General features: G+C 34.1%; 2 protein-coding genes across 2 annotated transcripts; both read left to right on the top strand.

Annotated features, from left to right (window-relative positions):
• Nucleotides 1-2,026: 2,026 nt before the first annotated feature.
• LOC120207323 (profilin-2) lies at nucleotides 2,027-2,842 on the top strand. The gene is made up of 3 exons (XM_039206803.1): nucleotides 2,027-2,218; nucleotides 2,305-2,442; nucleotides 2,535-2,842. The coding sequence occupies exons 1-3, from the start codon at nucleotides 2,090-2,092 to the stop codon at nucleotides 2,667-2,669; spliced, it is 402 nt and encodes a 133-aa protein (XP_039062734.1). The 5' UTR covers nucleotides 2,027-2,089; the 3' UTR covers nucleotides 2,670-2,842.
• Nucleotides 2,843-12,918: 10,076 nt separating this feature from the next.
• Nucleotides 12,919-20,947, top strand: LOC120207335 (serine/threonine-protein kinase VPS15-like). Its single transcript, XM_039206810.1, is given in 12 exon segments — nucleotides 12,919-13,405; nucleotides 13,642-13,764; nucleotides 13,858-13,903; nucleotides 14,001-14,161; nucleotides 15,215-15,294; nucleotides 15,734-15,839; nucleotides 16,072-16,248; nucleotides 16,333-16,705; nucleotides 16,708-19,490; nucleotides 19,906-20,153; nucleotides 20,231-20,330; nucleotides 20,562-20,947. Coding segments are annotated over 12 exon segments (4,647 nt in total). The 5' UTR covers nucleotides 12,919-13,132; the 3' UTR covers nucleotides 20,739-20,947.
• Nucleotides 20,948-23,627: the final 2,680 nt, after the last annotated feature.

Raw genomic sequence — 23,627 nt, 5'->3', positions numbered from 1 at the left:
AATATGATTATTATTAACGACGACATGCTTCAAAAGTCAAATTTTTAAGCTTGTTGCTTCTAGTAGGACCATCTTCAAAAGACCTCAATCGTATAAATTGGGTTGAGACCTGAGGTGGGTTACGTTGAAACATGGCTAGGTAATGTGGGCGTCATGAATACGTGGTAGCACGATAGGATTGGTTGTTTCATGGAACATTGATGGTATGATGAGAGGTCTAAGGAGAGGGATATATATTCATAAGTTAAACCAAAATGGTAGAGAATTAATGAAGGGTGATTATGTTGCCCAGCTATGTGTTTTGCTCCCACTGTTTTTCCTCGATAAAAAAGAATAACTAATTCTCCAAGTGCTACATACTTAATCAAAAAAAAAAAGATTCGAGATATGAAATATCGAAATTAAAATGATTTATGGATGTTTTAAGAATATGAAAAAATTTCGATTGTTAGAATTTAACTCATCGGAAGATCAAATTAAGTTGCTCTTAAACATCATCTTATTCTGATTAACTCATCAAAATATGCAAAGTATATTCGGGAATATATTTGAGTGTACATGTATGTAACATCAACGGGTTTTTTAACGTTGTCAAGTTTCACGTCAAGACAATAGACAACCACTTTGTATGTTTCCCCCTTCTTTTTATTTACTTATATTATTTGTCATCAAATTAGCTGTCTCTGGACCCACGAAAAAGGAGGATTGGAGAGAGAAAGCAGAAAACCTGCTAGTTTTTTTCTCTGGTGGCCCACGAACCGAAAAAAATGTTTAATTTGATCTGGAGTTCGGGCCTATCACTAGTCGTGTTCGGTCCATAAAAAATGCAAGCCATCGTGAAAAAGCAATGGTTACCGTAACAATTGTTGTGGTGATGATGATGATGCCAGCTATGGAGTTGACAGACAGGCCTGTGGTGATTTCGGTGTATCTCAATGTCAGATTTTGTGCAGCTTAAAAGGAGGAGTCCCCTCTCTAGCTACCACCATCTTTACATGAGCCTACCAAAGTCAATTATACTGATAATCACTCATCTTGGGTTGGTTGGCTCTCTGGTTTATTTTATTGAAAGGCAAACATAAAATTATGCTGCTTTATTAAACAACGAGGTCAGCGAGAATCCCTCTTAAGAAACGCCATGCTGGACTGTTATACTCATCGTTTGTTCAATGAATGTTGCAGTTTTGGTTCCTTGAATGAATAATGTAAGCATGTAGGGCATACAAGCCCAGAAAATAGTGAAAAAAGAAAGAAGCTGTTTCTGGAATGACTTGTGATACTTTAGGAAAAAATTATGGCAAAGTTAATGATCAACGGTCACAATGCCAAATCATAATTGTTTCAATAACTTGCTTAACGAGCCCAAACTTCAATTATTTCACCTCATAGTATTTGTGTTGTTGATTGTGTGCTTGGAGCTTGGACTGATCCTCGTTTGAACTTTGGGACACATTTTGATGCTAACAAAGCTCGAGTCTAACGTCGATAAGGTTTATGAAGTATGACTCGCCTACACCAGGCATATAGGCTTTCTTTACTATTTAGGCCCATAGGGCTTTCTTTGCTTCGGGTATAATATGTTGTAATGTGGAAGACAAAAAGCTCGCTAACTGTACATCTTTTTATGTTTAAAGTTTTGATTCTCTAAATAAATTGTGAAATCCTAGTTATTATATTTAGTTCTCCCTATCTTTATCAGTAGAATTCTCTTATAACATAAAATAAAATTTCTTATTTCTATATTTTAAATATTTATCTTTTATTTTTTATTTTTAAATATAAAACCAAACTTTAAAACAGAAGAAAATAATGTGGACAATAGGACACATGAAGATTGAAAAGAAAGTTTAAAAAAAAGGGAGGGGACTTGGGAGGGTCATGGGGCTTATGAGTTGCTAAAATAAAGGCGGATCTAACTAGTAGTAAGCAAAATGGACGGTTGACAGATCATCAAATCAACTTTTTCAATGCCCCCTTCATCAATGTTACCAAATCTCCTCGTTTCTTTTTTCCCCAAGGCCACAATTTGACCCTAATAAAACCAGCTTTATATCCCCCCACCCAACCAAAAAAAAAACATAAACTAATCATGTCGTGGCAAACTTACGTAGATGAGCATTTGATGTGCAACATCGATGGCAGTGGCCAACACCTCTCCGCCGCTGCTATCGTTGGCCACGATGGCAGTGTCTGGGCTCAGAGCCCTAACTTCCCCAAGGTCATCATCATATATAATCCTTATTCATCAAAACTATTTGATCTTTACATCGTCAATATTATCGATTCTTTATTATGTGATTGCAGTTGCAGCCCAAGGAGATAACTGACATCATGAAGGATTTCGACGAACCAGGCCACCTTGCACCTACAGGCTTGCACCTTGGTGGCGCTAAGTTTATGGTCATCCAGGGTGAGCCTGGTGCTGTCATTCGTGGGAAAAAGGTGAATAATATTGATATATATATATATATAACATCAACGATTCCGACTTGAAAAATCTCAAATTGTGGATGTTTTTTTTTTGGTCTGGGCAGGGATCAGGAGGGGTGACCATTAAGAAAACTGCACAGGCTCTGGTGTTTGGGATCTATGAAGAACCGGTGACTCCAGGGCAATGCAACCTGGTTGTAGAGAGATTGGGCGATTATCTTGCCGAACAGGGACTCTAGTCGACCACCTAGCTACCTTAATTTCCCTTTTTTTTAAAGTCTTTGGGTTCCAAGTAATATGAATCTTCTTACATTTGAGTTGTTTTTTCACCATGTTTTATTTCTTTTTTACTGGATTTTATTTGTATTTGTAATCCCTCACCGGCCATCGGTGATTGAGGGGTTTTTGTTTATTTGGGTTTGATGCCATTATATATATATATATAAAGAACGTTCCAACTTTGAATATATCCTATTTCTTGTATGAATCAATATTACTATTAGAGGATTAGATTTCAGGTTCCTCGACTGCCATATTTTTCTTTTCATGATCCACCTTTTGACTTGTAGTTTTCGAAGATATCTGGATTTTCAATTCCTTCAGGAAAGATTATAATAAACCTTCCTCCTACTCCTTCCTTCACGCCCTCTATATTGGGACACTGTTAACTGCTGATCATATTGTGGATGTTGGTTAAGAATTATTTAATTTCTTATCTTTAATGAATGTATAATCAGATTTTCATTATTATTTTATTCGATACCAACCTTTTTTTCTCTTAATATATCTAGTGACTAGTGGGAATGAATAAGATTCTGTGTTTATTCAAATTTTTTTCTACTTTTAAAAATATTTTAATGCATAAAATATTCTAAAATTTGTTAATTAAGTCTATAGTGTAATAACAAATTACTTTTACCAAAAATAAAATTCTAAAACATTTGTTAATTAAGTCTGTAGTGTAATAAAAGATTCTAAAAGATTATGTGTTGGGCAAGTACAATTAGGTACCGGAATGAGACCTGAACTCGAAGAGTTTATCGATTTTTTTAAAATTTTGACTTTAAGTTCGGATGGGGTCGGGTTTTTTAAAGTTATGTTTGGGTCGGGTCGGGTTCAAGTTTAGAGTGAAAAATATCCGACCAGACCCGAAAAAATTATAATTTTACCTTATATATTTAGGGATAATTATAATAATACCCCTTTATATATTATTTTCTTTTCAATTAAATCCTTATTTTTATTGTATAAAAATAAGGATTTTAATAAATATATTATTTCGGGTCGGACTGGGTCAGATTCAGATTTTATCTCAAATAATCGGGTCGGGTGGACAAAAAATTCGACTTGACCCATGCACATCCCTAAGTACAATGTAGTATCTGTTCAAAAATAACTCAAATCATTTGACATTGAACGCTCACATCCCTAGCATTACTAATGCTTGAACCGAGGAATTCAAAGAATAACATTAATTCCTTTGCCATTGAGATCATTCGGCTGTTGCTTAGTCATTTCTTTTCAGTTGTAAATTTTATACTATAACTCAATAACAAAATTATATATATATATATAATCATTTTTTTGTTGCATAATTTTCTTTTCATTTCTCATACTTATTTATAGAGGAAGCAATCCATTTCCATTAGTGAATAATTAAAACAATCTTATATGTAGTAACATTTTTATGATTTATATTTTGACAATCAAATCGTAATATTTAATTTTTTTCACAAAAATAATGCACATAGAGTTTTGAAATATACAAAAATTGTTCTCCTCATTTGTGCGTACTGTATATAATAATTTTTTTTTTGGGTAATGTAAAGCTAATAATTGAGTAAGCTAAAGTCTTCTTCCTGTCTGATCATGTTTTCCACCATAGGTGGAGGACTTAGAAGCATCTGGACTTCAAGGGTTCCATTTGTCTCAAGTTTGGCTAATGCGTCAGCAATCTGGTTACCCTTCCTAGACACGTGCTGGAATTGTATTCTCCATTCTCTTTTTTCCAATTCCTTAATATGCTGCAATATGTTTAGAGCTCCTCTTCGAATGGTATTATTCTCCAGGAGTCGAATTGCCTCCATGCTGTCTGATTCAATTATCAGCTGAGTGATTCCTTTGTTCCAAGCGATACTCATACCGATGTATATTCTCCATAGCTCGGCTTCTATCACCGAGCAAATTCCTATGAACTTATGAAAGTGGATTGTCCATTTTCCTGTGTGGTCTCTGATGATGCCTCCACAAATTGTATTTCCATTTCTGGCGTTGCAGCTGGCATCTGTGTTCGATTTGAACCATCCATTCGGTGGCTTTGTCCAATGTTCACTCGTTCCTTGGTGGCTGGTTTGGTGTTGCAGCTGTGTTTGAATATGATTACGTTGAGAGGCAGCGATTGTCCTGGAGTCTTCTACTCTTGTCAAGCATGCTGCCATTCTCTTCAAAAGGGGAAAAGAAGACTATCGCAATTCCTTTCAAGCCAAATGTTCCATAGTATTGCACCAAATTGAAGATCCCAGTCTTGGTACTCTATTCCCAATTTGCTTGGTTCGGCCAAATTTAGGCGAATCCAGCTTCTCATGTCCGTTGCTAGGAACTCTGCTCGCTTTTCTGCCTTGATTAGGGATGACCAGATTCATAGCACAGGAGGGCACCATCTAAAGACGTGGTCTATTTCTTCAGGGGTTGATTTGCACATTGGGCATCTATCATCCATGGTGAGGTGTCTTCGAGGTCGTTCCACATTCATCATGATTTTGTTGGAACAGATTAACCACAAGAAGATTTTTACCCTTTGTAGACCTCTGTACTTGTGAATTGTCTTCCACAACGGTAGTTCCGCATCGTAATCCATAGGCTGTTTTGACAGAAAATTTCGTATCTTCACGACCTTTCCACCCAATCGTGTCCTAATAAGTATTTATTAATGAACTGCAAAACTATAATTTAAGTAAATAAATTCAATAATAAATGTTGAAAATTAAAGAAATTATTGTTTATTGAAGGAAAGAAGTGGTTTAAATAATAAGGGAAATAACAAATGAGATATCATTTTCTAGGAATGGAAATGAATGGACCCCAAAACCATAAGAACTATATGGGCCATACATTGGGTGTGGTGTTATGCTAGGAAAATAAATAAATCTGTCATTCAATTCAACCAATCATATAATCATTGTTTTGAAAATCGGATCGGACCGGTCGGTTCAATCGAGAATCGTTGTCTAGTCCGGTTCAATCTACACCGGTTGAACCGTACTAATGAACCGGTCAGAACCGTTGAACCATTCGAACCGGACCAGTTGAAAATCGGAAAAAACCGGAAATTTTATTTTTTTAAAAAATTAAACCAAACGACATCGTTTGTTAAACTAGCCAAGTCGAACTCGAGTATTGCTGAGCTCGACTCGAACTTGAAAACTTTAAAAGTAAGCTCAACTTGACTCAAACTCACTAGCTAAAAATTATCAAGTTCAACTCAAACTCGAAATATAATATTGAAACTTGAACTCAAAAAGAAATTTAGAAGCTCGATTAAAGCCTAAAATTCGAGCTTGATTGAAGTGAAAGAATAGTTCACTCAATGCTCACCAAAAGGCTCCATGATTTTGAATGTCAAATTACCTCTATTATTTATAGAAGTTAGTTGTGATGCTCTTCTATGTTTCTTAGCCATGTGAGATTGTTTTGTTCTCATATTTTTACTCTTTAGACTTTTGGGATGCTCTTCTATGTTTCTTAGCCATGTGGGATTGTTTTTAAAATAAAATTAAACCAAACAAATATCATTTTGATATGATTTTTTAGCCCCAAATTTATTTTTTAATTATAGTTATATAATTATATTTATTATTTAATATGTTTTACCTTAAATATTATGTTGTAGTTAATTTGAATCATTTTGTTTCATTTGATTTTATGGTTTTTAACTTATATATGTTATGAATTGCTTTGAATATGACTTGTGATATAAAAAATTATTTTTTATTAAATATTTTTGATATTTTTATTTAATTTTTTAAATAATTATGACGTCGTCCGATTCTTCCGACCGGTCGAACCGATTCGACCAGTCCAAGTGAACCGATAACATAATCGATTCGCTAACCGGTCCAGTTCTAAAAACCATGCATATAATCCATCCTTTGGCGCTGTATCTTTCCATGGGTCTCATTAGGCCTACATTTAAAAAAAATTAAAATATATATTATTTTTAAAATATTTCATTTATTAAATAATATTTTAGAAAACAACTCTAAACTTATTTCAATATTTTTATTATATTCAAACTCATATGTATGAGTTCTTTTTCATCGAATTATAATTGGGATGGGAACAACTAAGAGCTCAAATAATATGAATTTCTTCTCTCTTTTTCCTTTAATCATTTGCCTTAGTATAAAGGAGCTTAGCTGTTTTTGTTTGCCACGAACTTTCCAGTTGCTTTTCGATAGAGTAAATTAAAAATGGCAAATAATTAGCAACTGAGTAAATTATAGGGTAAATTACACAAATAATCACTAATGTTTGAGTAAGCTTTCGTTTTCCCCACTAAAGTTTCAAAAGTAACAAGTTGGTCACTAACACTATCGATTTGTTACAAATCGATCACTGGTCACTTCCGTTAACAGTCGTTATTGTAGTAACAGAATGCTAGTGTGACACGTTAAACCAACTAACTATCATGTTTGATCGATCGTTTGACTCTTCTTCTTCTTCTTCGGTTTTAGACGAGATGATTCTAGTTTCTGTAAGGCTCGAGAAGCTAATAATGTGTGGTATGATTCATGAATTGTGCTTGAAACAATCATATCTTTGCTGTTGGTATGATGTTAGACTGGGATTTCCTTGAAAAAATCTTGATGCTACAATTATATTTTCGAATTTCTGGCCTCTACTACAAGCATGCACTTCTTTGATATCGGTTCTTTTTTAAAATTACTTTGCACTTAGTTATTGGTGATAGGAAAAGGTTTAAAACATCTCAAAATAACATTTAAAATATTTGTTTTTCCCTTTTACCATTCAGATTTATGTTTTGGTGAAGATATTATTGATCAGAGGAAGAGCTCATAGCCTAATACATGATAGTTAGAGTACTGTTTGATTGGTACTTTTAGTTTTTGCTATTGGTCCTTTATATTTAATTCGATTTAATTGGATTCATTCAATTTAATCCAAATCATGCTATTGAGAAAAGTAAAAGACGTTAAGAAGAGCACCAGCAAAAAACAACTTAATCAAAAGAAATTCAGAGAAATGAATTTTAATCAAACTTTTTAACGTGTAATCTGTCATGCCACCTTTAGTTTAATTTTTTCCTACTTTCCTTTTTCATTTCACTTTTGTTTTTCATATGGCCATGTCTGTGAAGAATGCATAACTTGACAGCTTCCTAAAATGGGATATAATTTTATTGACTGTGTAAAAATATGCAAGAGAAACTTGTTCAAGATGGTGTTTGTCCAAAAGTCTAGAATATTGTTGGTGTCCAACAAACTTGTAGGTTCCTTGTTTCCCCAGCTTATGAAACTTGCCAAAATCCAATATTGTTAAAGTAATCTTGTATTTCTCATTGTCTTTTTGGTCATTCTTTTCATTAAAGTTCTGAAATTTTTTAGAAAGAGACCCTCATCATTCCGTTGACTGGCTGTTCTTTGATTATGCAAGAAGGTTTCATGTAATCAACTCTTAAAATTGAAGAAGAAGAGTCAAACGGTCTATCAAACATGTTGAGTCAGTTGGTTTAATGTGCAACGCTAGCATTCCTTTACTGCAGTAACGACGGTTAACGGGAGTGACCAGTGACGATTTGTAACAAAACGATAGTGTTAGTGACCAATTTATTACTTTTGAAACTTAATTGAGAAAAATGAAAAATTACTCCAACATTAGTGACTATTTATGTAGTTTACCCTAAATTATAACTATTTTCTTTTGTATTTTGTCCCAGAGAGGAGAGATTGCTACGTAATAGGTGATATGCCAGTAATAACGAAAATCAAATTATATTTAAAATTTTAAACATTTTTTAATATTTTAATATATTTCATAATAATATATATTTTATGAGAAAATATATTTGATCAGTTGAATAAATTACTTATGTTTATTTCTTATATTTTATGAGAAAATACAAAAAAAAAGTAATTTTTTAAATTTAAAATTTAAGTCTTAGAGTTAGGACAGAAAAGGAATTTGCATAATTAAAAAATAAAATAGTGTAGCGGATTCGTTGTTTCAACGCTACGTCTGGGTGTCTCTTGCTTAGCTCACTTTGCCTTTGTCCATTCAGTCAAAATACTTTCCCAGCCTTCATCTTGTTTTCTCCAAAGAAAACACATCAGTGAAAACTTCATCAATGAAGAGAAAAATATATTCGACAGAAGTAGAGGAAAGAGAAAATGTCGCGGCAAACTTATGTAAATAAGGGCGTAAATAAATCGAACTTGAACGAATAAAATTATGTTCGTGTTCATTTATTTATTTTTGAAGGTGTTCGTGTTATTTTATTTATTGTTCATGAACATATTCATTTAATGTTCGCGAACGTTCATTTATATGTTCATGAACCTATTCCTGAACGTGCTCATGAACATGTTCGTTTTTTACATTGTGTTGATGCAAAGAGATTTGTCATTTTGTTCCAAGCATAATTTTAATACATAGAGCACCTAAGAAAGTGTTATTATCTACTTGTTTTATGAAACTTCAAAGTCTCATATCCACTTCGTTTGCAACCTGCATTTGCTGCTATATTTTATAAGCAGCTGTTATGTTGTATCCTCAAACCCTGAGATTCCTTATGGGATTGTATTTTCTCCGGATAGAGATTCCTTGAGGAAGGAGAGATAAATGGTCACTTCTGCATAACTTTTCGTACTCTTGGTTTTAACTGGTGGTTGCATTCTGAGCCTTTTGTGATTTTAACTTCAGGAGCCTGGTGGTGTTACTGTTAAAAAGACCAATCAAGCCTTCATCATCGAGATCTATGACGAGCCAATGACTCCTGGCCAAAGCAACATGATTGTTGAAAGGCTCGGTGATTATCTCAATGAACAGGGTCTTTAATTTATTTGCTGTGCCTTAATTGTAACATTTCTTCCTGGCTTCTTTTTTCTATACGAAAGTGCACCGGCCACCTCCGTAGTTGTCGTAACCTAATTTTGTCCGGTTATCCGAAGCGGATAAAAAACGAGCAATGATTAATTTAAGGTGGTTTGTGCGCTAATTCAAGTGACCTTGGTGATAAAGATTGAAATTAATTCAAATGGCATTGGAAAAATGTGAGGATTGATGTGGAAGACGATTGATTTTGGGTTTTAAGCATTAGATTATTTGGGTCTGGTAATCATTCGTGCTTATCCATTCTTTATCATTACCCAAACACATTCAAATCAACGCTTAACCACCAATACAACTTTAAGCATTGAAAAAGTATGTCTTGAGTTATGGTGTCTCATTGATAATCAAATCCGATTTTGATTCACCTTAGTGGATCATCGCTAAATTTATTCCTAAGAAGTTGAATTATGACCATATGATTCTTACTTCCAAACTTTAAATCAAAACACCTTCAAATCAATGTCTTTTTGAAATGAGAAGATTATTAAAGATATGGTCGTTCGCCAAATAAAGTTTTCAAAAAATTATGAATGTTATCTGAAGATATTAAGTGTACTTTTTAAAAGAAAATAAAAGTCTAAAGTAAAAATAAAGATAAAAGAAAAAGGAAACTTTTATAAAAATAACTCCAAAGAACAAAATCAAATTTAGCACATACTTAAATATTATAGAGGTAGAATAAATATTTAAAATAAAATATCCTAAAAGATAATCCAAAAATAATTTAAAAAACAAATCTCCAAAGTATTTTTAAATTCAAATTCAAACTTAAATCCATAAGATAATTTTGCACGTCCTCCTTCCAGAAAAATGTTAATCGGACTGTCTTCTAGAAAATATTGTTGACTGGATCGCTAGATTCTACCACGTCGGAATCAGTCGTGTCCCAAACCGTGCCCATGGCTCTAGCCTGATTCCAAAAAAAAAAAAAAAAACTGCATATTTTATCCTTATACCGCTGGTTTTGGAAAATAAATCTATGCACGAAAATAAATCAAAATAGAACCAATTCAACAACATCAAATAAACAAAGAAGAATAATTATCAACAAAATATATACAAATCTAATCACTCAACATACACATTGAATTTTAGTAAGTACATCGATCAAGGACTTCTACTCTTAATTTTACCAGAAATTTTAACACAGTGAAGGACCAAACGTGGTTAATGCCTCCTAAAGTATTCCAAAAATAAAGGAGATGATATGTACATATTTGATCAGCAAGCTAAGGTTGTTCTGGCTTGATAAAAAATCCTGAGTTCAAAACCTTAGAAAGAAATATAATAATGTTAAATTTTGGATCGGGTTTAGACGACTTTTCTTCTGAGGAGGCTACACTCGATAACTTGCCCACACGACACAAGCAGCTCACTGCAATGGATTCAACGTCAACGCCCAACGGCACTACATACTTTCCTAATCAAGATATCTATCTTCTTCTTTAATCATCTTGTGATTTTGTCTATTATGTTATGTTTGCTCAAAGCCAAAAGAGACCAGTCAGTAAACGGATATATATTTATCTAAAACAAAATTTATAGTTTATAACCCTAAGTATTATAAATATATATATGGTACAAGCAATAAATCCATTGAATATTATTCCTTTGAAACGACAGTGAACAGTTCTTACGAAACCACGTCTAATAGATTTTGTTAGAAATTAGAAATTAGAAATTAGAAATTAGAAAAAAATAATCAAAGCGATATCAGAGTAAAATAAAACGTGTATAAGAGTTAAGACTTAATATGATTCAACATTGTCTATCTTCACGGACGAGAAGAACACCAACTCACTATAGATGTAGAGATTACAAAATGTACAAATACAAGATATCATGTGTATCTTAAAATCTTATATCTATACCAAAACCCAGAGTATCCCGAATCACTCTCTTAACATACTACAAAATTATTTCTACAACATAAATCCCCAAAAGTTACAAAAATCTCAAAAAGGATTAATCTCTCCAAAATAATTCTCTCTCTCAATTCTAAAGATTAAGACTATTCTCTATTTATAGAATCGAATACTTAGTCACCAAGAATACCATAAAATCTAATTTAATTATTAATTATAATTTGGATTAAAATATAACATATTTGAACTCAAATTTTATTTGAAATTACATTAACACATACATCAGAAATAGTTTTAAGAACACAAGGTAGTTAAAAATGGAGCTCCTCAATGCCACAAAAGCAATCTATTTGGGTTTTGGTGGAGAAGTTTAAAGATGAAGAAGACATCTCTAACAATCTATAAAACTCTAAAACAACTGTATGCATTAAACGAACAAGTTTCAATGTTTAAGAGATATGGTTGCTTGATCAGATAAATGTTGATAATTTTATTTATTTAGTATTATGGGTGATATTTGTTTGAAATTTTCTTAATCTATAATAACATGGTTACACCTTATAAACACAACTGCTCTAATTCTTTAGAGAGAATAACATGTCATTTCACCACAAATTTCTTTTATTGATACGGGATAAGTACAAGGTAGTATACGTTCAAACATTTGACAATACTTAATGCTCACACCTCTAACATTTTCGGTACTCGAACTCGGAACCTCAAAGAATATTTAGAATAAACTAATCAACACTCTCTTCTTCGTAGAAATATAATTAATTGATGAATATTTAGTTTAGAATATTAATATAAGTAAATTTATCATAGAGGTACATAAATTTTATTTAGTACATCTTTGTATAAACATGAATGGGATAATTTTTCACATTAACATAAATAATTATCATTGCTTATGAAATTTTTAGATTGCAATGGTTAATTGTGTACCATTGTTACATTTGATAGAAGTGTTATTTTTTTTGTTAGTTTTTTTGTTAGTCTATGCAGTATACATAAATTGTATATTTAGTCTATATATTATACTTTTAGTCAATTTTAATTTTTTGCTTTTCAAATACAATTAGAATGAATTTTCATTTTATTTAATATTTTTTCTAATTGAAATGATTATTACTCCTTATTAACTTTTTTAGTTTGTATACTCTAATTTAATAGTTTGATGTTAAACATGAGGATGGTCAAAGTGAGATGAAGATTTCTTTAATTAGATTATTTTAAATTCATATGATCATATTATTTTTATAAAATCGATCGATTTATAATTAAAATTTGAAAAATAAATGGAATTAAAGTCAAAATTTATTCATAATATAAATAATAACGATAAAATTTGACTAATCTAAAATAATAACAAAAAAAAACGTAATTTAACCTAGTTCTTAATGATGGTAGGCTTCAGCTCAGGGGATGAAATGCAAAGAGTGGAACCGGATGTACATAGAGATGAATGGATCCGGTTGATGTGTTAACGGACCCGAGATGGTTACCCATCTTCCCACGCAACGTTGTATAGAAGCTCATCTGATCTGAGCTTCAAACTCCTAATCCTACTCGATGTCTCCATCTTAATAAACACCAAATCCGAAGCACAACTTTCCAACAAAGCCAAATCCTGTAGACTCACGATGCTCGCATAGAGAATAAATAGATAATATAATATCGCAAAATCGAAGCGAAAACTCGAATGCTCAATGGGGAACAAGATCGCGCGAACGACGCAAGTCTCGGCGACGGAGTATTACCTGCACGACCTGCCGTCTTCGTACAATTTGGTGCTGAAGGAGGTACTCGGCCGGGGCCGATTCTTCAAGTCGATCCTGTGTAAGCACGACGAAGGGCTCGTCCTCGTTAAGGTCTACTTCAAACGAGGCGATTCCATCGATCTCCGTGAGTACGAGCGCCGTCTAGTTCACATCAAAGAAATATTCCGGTCACTTGACCACCCCCATGTTTGGCCCTTCCAGGTCACTGGTTTTCTCTTAATTCTTCTCTCTCTCTCTCTTTTTATTATAAACAACCCTGGATTCTTAGTGTTTGATTTGAATTTAGCTTAGACCTGACTTGAATTGAATGATATAAAATTTTATTGCCGGACCTTTCTACATAGCATTAATTCCTGAGATTGAGATTATTCCATTGATTTTTTTTTTAAATTTTATATCCGGCGCTTTTCTGATTGTAATGGCTGGTTTTCGTACAGTTTTGGCAAGAAACAGATAAGGCAGCATATTTATTAAGGCAATATTTTTTCAACAATTTGCATGATCGATTAAGTACTCGGCCGTTTTTGAGTCTCGTTGAAAAGAAGTGGTTGGCGTTTCAGGTCTGTCTCTGTTTCTTCCTCTTTGCATCTTACTCTCTTAGGTTATGAAGAGTAAAATTCGTCTCATTTTTTTCTATTTTGGGGGTGTTGTAGTTGCTTCTTGCAGCGAAGCAGTGCCATGAGAAGGGGATATGCCATGGTCAGTTAAGTTAGTTACGAAGGAATTTATTTCGTTTATCTTCTGATTTCATATGTGTATGATGTTTTTAATCGTTGTGCTTTCAAAATTGTTTTAGGTGATATTAAGTGTGAGAATGTGTTGGTTACCTCGTGGAACTGGGTTTATCTAGCTGATTTTGCCTCATTCAAGCCTACATATATTCCTTATGATGACCCTTCGGATTTCTCCTTTTTCTTTGACACTGGAGGAAGAAGGCTGTGTTATCTTGCACCGGAGGTTGGTTCTAGCTTCACTTATTTTATTGCTGCAGTTTCTTTGTTTTGTTTGTTTCCTGTGATAGATGTTTTGATAAACAGTCTTATGTTCTTATATTGACACCTTTCACTTTTGAATAGCAATTTGGGTCAATTCTTTTAGAAGTGGAACTGAACATGAAATTGATCTTCTGAAATTACTGCTCACAAATAACTAAGTTTGGATACATACTCTGATGCCTAGATAGCCCTATGGATTATGAAATCTCTTAATGAGTATTGTCAATTACTCTTGCAGTTTACTTCTATGTTATCTGACTTAGGTGTTTGTTTTGGACATGGATGTGTTTAACTTTTTCCAAGATTTCCATGTATTTGGAGGGTCCTCAAAGTATCATATTCCCATATCTATTTCACTATGTGTTGAACACAAGTGCTAGACACAAATTCATCAAGAAAAATGAAGGGTTGGAGTAACATAGGTTTACTTGCACCCTTTCGTTTTGGGCTCTAAACCAGCATGTACAAGGAAGGGAGGTTTGATAAGGGCTGACGGTTGTGCGAAATTGGTGATTGGATTCTTTTCTGTTTATGTTGAGCTTGGAAAAAGAATTGATGCAATGTTTTGCCTGTTTATGTGGTTATTAGTTTGATTCAGGAAATGGTTTAGGGCCATCTCTCATAAAAGAACCATTTTTTTTCTTTTGTTCCCAATGACTACATCTGTTTAGCAGCTAAAAGTTTTGGATGATAATTAATCAATTAGGCAGTTCCAACTTCCAACTGATTTTAGTTCTATTTGGATATACATGTCTAGCTTAAGACATGATAATTGCTAAATGTGAATCACGTGTTGACGTGTCTGGTTTTTGACACATGTTTTGTAGCTTTGGTATTTTGTATAGCTTGGTAATTGTTTGGTTATAATATGTTGATCTGATTATGTCTTGTTCACCTATACATAAAACATGTCTTATTTAAGTTTCAGCACTACACTTGAAGAGAGAACATATTATATTCTATATGTGTATGGCATGTTTTTTTTTCAATACTGATTTTCTCTATTGCTATATAGAGATTTTATGAGCATGGAGGTGAAATGCAAGTTGCCCAAGATGCTCCTTTGAAGCCATCTATGGACATCTTTGCTATTGGGTGAGCTTTCTAAATGTAGTAGTATTTTTGTGGAAACTACAGTTCCTTCTAAATTTGTTTTTCTTTTTCAAAGACATTCCGATCTCTTATCTGGAACCATATGTTACAAACTAAATAAATGGTAGGTGAGATCCTAATACATTGTAAACTAGTGTACATTATATAGGTATGCTTACCTGTACTATTCATTCTAAATATATTAGCTTACCAACTGATACATGTTCTGAACGTTTTGAGTAGTATCGCCTGATGTTAAGTCCTCTAGTGAAGTAATGATTTTTGTGAAATTTTGTTACGTCTAAGTTTCTGAGTCCTGATGATATAGTTTGATCTTCATGAAGAAATAGTGGTTTCAATCTACTTGTTTTGAACAAAATGTAAATTCCAAATCATTTTTTGTCCAACAATAATAATATGTGCTTGCTATACAACTGTTTAGATGTGTTATTGGGGAGGTTTTCCTTGAGGGCCAGCCACTGTTTGAACTTTCCCAGCTTCTTGCATATCGCAGAGGGCAATATGATCCTAGTCAACATCTTGAAAAGGTGGTAATTTCTTTCCCTGCCTTTCTACTTGATGCATTTGCTATCCCTTTTCACTGATTTTTCTTCTACATATTGAGTTTTATTTAATCTTATTGCTGCTATTTACTTGCTTGCACAAGACTACTATCAGTGCAATTCTTGTTAGTCGTAAGAAGTTATTCTCACTTTCTTCATGTTAAAATCAGTTCATGGTTAACTATTGCTTTTCTAACAATTTGATTTGCATGTGCAGATCCCAGATATTGGAGTACGAAAGATGATACTTCATATGATCCAGCTTGAACCAGAGTCTCGCCTCTCTGCTGAAAGTTATCTACAGAATTATGTAGCTGCTGTATTTCCTGGCTACTTCTCACCATTTCTGCATGGTTTTTATTGTTGCTGGAATCCTCTTCATTCTGATATGAGGGTAAACATGTTTTTAATCTAGGAATTGTAAAATTAATCATTCTTGCATCTAATATCTGCCCTTGCTCTGTAATTTCTATTGTAGATTGCAATGTGCCAGAGGGTTTTCCCCGAGATATTGAAGCAAATGATGAGCAAGAGGTCAAATGATGAGATGGGAGGGGGTCTTGGCAAATTGCATACCTTAAGTGGTAAACAGTCGCAAGATATTGTTTCAAAACAACAGTCACAAGAGATCGTTACAAAACAAAAGTTGAGCTCAACAAATCACTTGTTGACAAAAAGAGAAAAGATGGATAATGGTTCTGTTGGGGATCGGTTCAAGCTTCTTGGCAACATCGATACCCTACTTGGAGATGTTGAACAGAGCAATCATTACCTTGGGGAGAATCCAACAGAAGGAGATACATCCAAAAGTGCACTTTCCCAAGATTTTAAACAAAATGGCATTGAATCTCCCACTTCCTTCATCAAAATATTTCTGATTTGTTTAGGAAAAATGATCACCCTTTTCTGAAAAAGATTACAATGGATGATTTAAACTCATTGATGTCTGACTATGACAGTCAATCAGACACCTTCGGAATGCCTTTTCTACCATTACCCGAAGATAGTATGAAATGTGAAGGGATGGTTTTAATTGCCTCTTTGCTTTGCTCCTGCATACGTAATGTTAAGTTACCTCATTTGAGGAGAGGGGCGATACTTTTGCTGAAGACCTCTTCATTATACATTGATGATGAAGATCGCTTGCAGCGAGTACTTCCATATGTAATTGCAATGCTTTCTGACCCAGCGGCAATTGTGCGGTGTGCTGCCCTTGAGACTTTATGTGACATTCTACCCTTAGTTCGAGATTTTCCTCCTAGTGATGCAAAAATTTTCCCAGAGTACATCCTTCCAATGCTTTCCATGCTTCCTGATGATCCAGAGGAAAGTGTGAGAATTTGTTATGCAAGCAATATAGCTAAGCTGGCTCTAACAGCTTATGGATTCTTGATACATTCAATAAGGCTTAGCGAGGCTGGAGTTCTTAATGAATTGAATTTGTCTCCGAAGTCTTTAGCATCATCTGGTGAGTCATCTGGGCGCATTCAGAGGTCAAATAGTGATGCACAGCTAGGCCAATTAAGGAAGTCCATTGCAGAGGTAGTTCAGGAGCTTGTAATGGGTCAAAAGCAAACTCCAAACATTAGAAGAGCTCTCCTTCAGGACATTGGCAACTTATGCTGCTTTTTTGGCCAGAGACAGAGTAATGATTTTTTGTTGCCCATACTCCCAGCCTTTTTGAATGATAGAGATGAGCAGCTAAGGGCAGTGTTTTATGGGCAAATTGTGTTTGTCTGCTTCTTTGTGGGCCAACGAAGTGTGGAGGAATATCTTTTACCTTATATTGAGCAGGCTTTAGGTGATGCAATAGAGGCCGTTATAGTTAATGCACTGGATTGTTTGGCTGTTCTGTGCAAAAATGGTTTCTTACAGAAAAGAATATTGCTTGAAATGATAGAACGTTCCTTTCCATTGTTATGTTTTCCTAGTCAATGGGTAAGGAGGTCGGTTGTCACTTTCCTTTCATCTAGTAGTGAGTGCTTGGGTGCTGTAGATTCTTTCGTTTTCCTTGCTCCAGTAATACAACCTTTCCTACGTCGACAACCTGCATCTCTGGACTCCAAAAAAGCTCTTCTTTCTTGTTTGAAGCCACCTGTCTCAAGGGAAGTATTTTATGAAGTCTTAGAAAATGCTAGGAGTTCAGACATGTTGGAGAGACAGAGAAAAATATGGTACAATTCATCAGTGCAATCGAAACAATGGGAAATTGCTGATTTACTGAAGAGAGGGGCTGGGGAATTAGACTCAATGAAGTATTGGTCTGAGAAACAACAGTCTATTGGAGGTCATAGACCCATTGATAGTGCATTGCAGCAATCTGGGCTAACAGAAGATGATGACGATACCAAGCTGAGAGTTCTGGGGGGTCATATACGAAATGCTTCTAGTGTAATTGACATGCGTGATCCATTATGCTCAGAGAAGCTAAAGTTTTCAGGTTTAACATCTCCGCAGCTCAATGGTTTAAACAGTTTCATGTGTGATAAGTCTTCAGAAGGTATACCTTTGTACTCTTTTAGCATGGACAAGCGAGCAATGGTAGCTCCTCCAGCAGCTTCTGATACTCCTTTGCCTTGTATAGATCCAGTTAGTAAATCATTTACCATGTCTAGTTCAGTTCCAGCACCTAAGCTTGTTTCAGGCTCCTTTGGTATCACTGGTGGTTCTAAACAATTTTACAGAGTTGTACATGAACCAGAAAGTCGTGAAAATGATCAAATAGCCTATGTTAATAGTAAATTTCAAGACATGGGATTATCTGGTACAGTAAAAGGAACTTCTGTTCCAATGGAAGATGCTTCTGCTTCAACTGATTTCACAGGACTACCCTCATTTGCTCGGTCTTCATCAATTCCAGATTCAGGTTGGAGGCCGCGTGGGGTGTTGGTTGCACACCTGCAGGAGCACCGATCTGCTGTCAATGATATTGCAGTTTCAAATGATCACAGTTTCTTTGTGAGTGCATCTGATGATTCCACTGTCAAAGTGTGGGATTCAAGAAAGTTGGAGAAGGATATATCGTTTAGGTCAAGGCTAACTTATCACTTGGAAGGAAGCCGAGCACTATGCACTGCAATGCTCCAAAATTCTGCTCAAGTTGTTGTTGGAGCATGCGATGGGACAATCCATATGTTTTCTGTTGATCACATCTCTAGAGGTCTTGGAAATGTTGTTGAAAAGTATTCAGGTATCGCTGATATAAAAAAGAAGGATGTGAAAGAAGGTGCAATACTTACCCTTTTCAACTACCCTGTGGATAACTGTGGCATTCAGACATTTATGTACAGCACCCAAAATTGTGGTATTCATCTTTGGGATACGAGATCAAGTTCAAATGCATGGACATTAAAAGCAGTTCTGGAGGAAGGTTACATATCGTGTCTGGTTGCAGGCCCTTGCGGGAATTGGTTTGTTTCAGGGTCTTCTAGGGGTGTGCTTACCCTTTGGGATTTAAGGTTCTGTATTCCTGTGAACTCATGGCAGTATTCTCTTGTATGCCCTGTAGAAAAGATGTGTCTCTTTGTTCCTCCTTCAAGTGTCTCAGTTTCTACAACTGCAAGGCCGCTTATTTATGTGGCTGCTGGCTGCAATGAAGTTTCACTTTGGAATGCAGAGAATGGGAGCTGCCACCAGGTAAAGAGGCAATTGCTTCTATTAATCAGACATAGTGTATGCATGATTGAAATAAAGGATGTTGGTATTTGGAACAATAATTAGAAAATTTTAGCAATAGCCTTATATTAAAACTGTGCTTGGTAGGAGAATACATTTGGGGAATTTAAAGGGCGGATGGTAAAAAAGGAAAGAGGATTTTATCATACTTTGTAGGACAGAAAAGTGAGGGTCCTTCCAAATTGCATTAGGAGGAGAGAAAATGGAAGGATGTTGTTCTAATTATATATTTTGAAATTTTTTGTTAGAGATTAATGTACAATGGAAACTGATTGAGGGATATAAAATCCTGGATTTGTCCCTCTATAATGAGAACTAGTTTTTGTTATTATCGTTCATTGTGATTGAATTTTTTCCTCCCAACTTTTGTCTCCAGGTATTTAGGGCTGCAAATTATGACACTGAAGCAGAAATGTCTGATTTACCATGGGCCTTGGCAAAGCCATCCACTAAAAGAAGCTCTAAATCTGATCCAAGGAGGAATGCAAATCCAAAGTATCGAGTGGATGAACTAAATGAACCCCCACCACGTCTTCCGGGTATCCGTGCATTACTTCCTCTACCTGGTGGTGATCTATTGACTGGAGGCACTGACTTAAGGATTCGCCGCTGGGACCATTGCAGGTTTTTATTGAATTCCTTTTTTATCCCTGTTCAGTGATCTTATGGAATATGCATTATTTACATTATTTCCATTGCAGCCCTGATAGAAGTTACTGTATCTGTGGCCCAAATTTTAAGGGAGTTGGAAATGATGATTTCTATGAAGCAAGATCAAGTTTTGGGGCACAAGTTGTACAGGTATCGTCTAATGATATATTTACATAAAACTTCATTCTTGTGTTTTACCTTTCAGAATTTTATTGGATTACTATGTATTATGGTTTTTCACTTTTCACTCATTTTCTATCATGGCTTTTTGTGCAAATTATCTCAACTGCCTTTTCACTAGAACGCAAGGGTGCCTTCTGGAACTGTTTGGTTTAGGGTCTCCTGCTCTTAGTATTTATGTTTTCTTTTCTTGGCAAACAGGAAACTAAGAGACGACCTCTAACAATGAAGTTGACAGCAAAAGCAGTTATTGCTGCTGCTGCTACTGATTCTGCTGGATGCCACCACGATTCCGTCCTCTCTTTGGCTTCTGTGAAATTGAACCAAAGACACTTGATATCAAGCAGTAGAGATGGGGCTATTAAGGTTTGGAAGTGAATAACCCAAAAGCTTGAGTGCTTTAATATACATATTTAGTTACAGAAATAGTAATTGTACATGGTGAAATTGTGCATTCAGATTCAGATCTTAAATTCTGCAGCCTAACCATTTACCTCCTTTGGTTCGTAGTTTTGTACAGTTAGTACGCTTGTAAGTTTATGTGGGATTTTTCTTATTTATTATTAATACAATCCCTTATTTATCAATGAAAGAGAGAAAATACTTTGGTACTTATTCTTGTTTAACAGAAAATAACTTGTATCTCCATACAGTTTCTTGCATTTATGTGCAAAGTTCATTGATGTTAAATCTGAACCCTTTTAATGTCCAATCCCCATTTTCTTTTGCATTAGTTCAATTTGTTTGTAGTTAATAAATTAATGTCCTCTTGGCATGCTCTGATTAAACAGTATTATGGTATGGTAGCAAACAATGAGGTTTCCGAATCAGCAACACTTGCTCTGTTTTATCTAGTTCAAATGCATAGGAGTGATAATCATTCAGTTCTTAAGGAGAGGTTGTTAAAGTTGTGTTTTACTTACACACTGAGGAATATATATATAGTATCATGTCATGTCATGTGCATGTATGAATGAATGCCCTGGCCTCTAGGTTGGATTAATGTCTAATGAACTGCATGCGTTTGTTTACATGGAATTTGAGTCATTCTTGATGGTAAAGCATGAAAAATATTTGCAATCGTTTCGGATTCTACCGTCTTGATCGGATTACTGGTTGTTCTATTATCTAATGTCATAACCCTTATGATATCGTTTTTTTATCAACCTGCTGCGAAAAGAATGAATAATTTCTTCAGTGCTGGAGAATGCTACATGGTTTGCAAGGTTTGGTATTTATTGTGCATGTAGTTGTGTGATCTTCGTATCTGCTAACTTTAAGTTAAAGCATTTATGTGTGCCTTGATTAACATATTGGAAACTCTGCCATTTATTTTTCATCTTCACAGGTTATGTGCAGCAGGATAATATGTATGCCACTTTGGTTTAGACGTGTAAATTATAAGTTAGCTAGTTTCATTATGCTTACCGTAGAAGGATCGCCAATCCTTTTGCCCCTACAGCGCCTGCATCGCATTCCTTCTATATATTGCTTTACTTTGATGGTAAAAGAACTAGTATCTGGTGAGTTAAATAACACGATCTGATCTAATAAAGTCGATTTTTTTTATAAGATTCAGGTTTCAGATTAAGTCATATTTAACTTAAAAAGATCTCAATCTTTTTTTGGGATAATTACGAAAATACCTTTATATATTATTAGTTAGTTTTTGATATACGATACTAGGACTATGCTATTAAATTAAACTTTTTTTAAAATTTATGTAGTTAAATTAAATAAAATTAATATTTTTTTGAATTTTTTTTTATTTTGATCAATTGTGTCAAGTTCGACTTAGGTTTTGATAAAATTATTTATGTTGTAATATTGGATCAAGTTCGACTTAAATTTTATGACTACAGTATTAAATTGAATTGAGGTCAATTAAAAAGTACTCCGAATCCGCTAGTTGTCATCCCTGTCCATATATTTCAATGTTTAGGGTTCTCTACCTGCCCATATTTCACATAAATCACTGTTTCAGTGGGCAAAATTCGTGAGATAATGGTGTGGAAAAAAAATTCCTGAGATAATGTTGTTGGAGAATTATTGACTGAGATAAGACGTTTGCTACGGTTCGAACGTTGGTCGCCAAGTGTTTCAAGCGACGAAGGAGGTCGCCAAGCCATCCCTCAACCTGTGCTGTTGGTCGCCATGCAAGCCCACTTGTATATTCATGCCATGCACCTTTAAAATTTATTAGTGCCCCTGCCATGCAACTTTAAAAGTTGCTTTCACGTGAATGAATAAAGTTTTTTTTATTTTTCTTTTGAATTTCAACATGAATATTCATGCCATGCAGGAGCCCACGTCAATTTCAACGTGATTCATGTCATGCTGTACACCTGATTCATACCAAACAAAATTTTTAATTGATTTTTATAAATTTTAAGATTATATTCGATTCAATTTTTATTCCTTACTCAAATGAAAATTTTTTACTAAAGGTTTTGAAATTTAATCAAGTAAAAAACTTAATTTAGACTAAGTAGTACTGATACTGCTAAGACAGTATAGAAACCATGGAAACAGAACCTCAAAATGGTACTAATACTACTACTAATTTATTATTAATATTTAATGATCTGATATTTAATGATTTAGTAATAATATGATTTAGTAATGATTACTAATAATGATTTATTATTAATATATAATGATTTGATACTAATGATTTAATAATGATTAGTAATAATAAAATTATAATAATTATTAATAATGATTTAATAATGATTACTAATAATTATTTAATGATATTAAATATTTAAATCAAATTTATTCAATTAAATCGAATTTATAAATAGTTGAATTTATAACTAGTCGAATTTATATTTAACATATGCAACTTTAAGTTTATTTTAAATTGAAATTTAAGTTTTTAAGTTAAGGTTAAAAAATTCTAAATAATAACTAATGTTTACAAAATAAAATACTAGTCTAATTTAAATATTTAATTTTAAGCAAATAAAAAATGAGTTTATAATTGTTGTTGATGTTGGGGTGTTGTTGAATGATAATGAACGTTCGGACGTCTAATGCGTTGTGGTCGTTGCGGTTGCTCAGAGTATGGTACCCATCTTCTCATTCATTGGGGGCATTTCAACTGGTGTTGTAAATATATTCCAACCACTATGCTCTGTCATTCCAACAGTTTGCTCTTTAATCCCACTTGGAAACAATGACTGACAAATATTGGTATTTGACATCATAGATGTCATTTGGTCAAAGTCATACGTCAACTCAAACATAGGAGAGTAGATGGGTGCC

Source organism: Hibiscus syriacus, unplaced genomic scaffold (assembly GCF_006381635.1).
Source record: "Hibiscus syriacus cultivar Baekdansim isolate YM2019G1 unplaced genomic scaffold, ASM638163v2 tig00014445_pilon, whole genome shotgun sequence".
Lineage (NCBI taxonomy): Eukaryota > Viridiplantae > Streptophyta > Magnoliopsida > Malvales > Malvaceae > Hibiscus > Hibiscus syriacus.
Note: the sequence above shows the minus strand (reverse complement) of the source record. Positions and strands in the feature narration are given on the sequence as shown.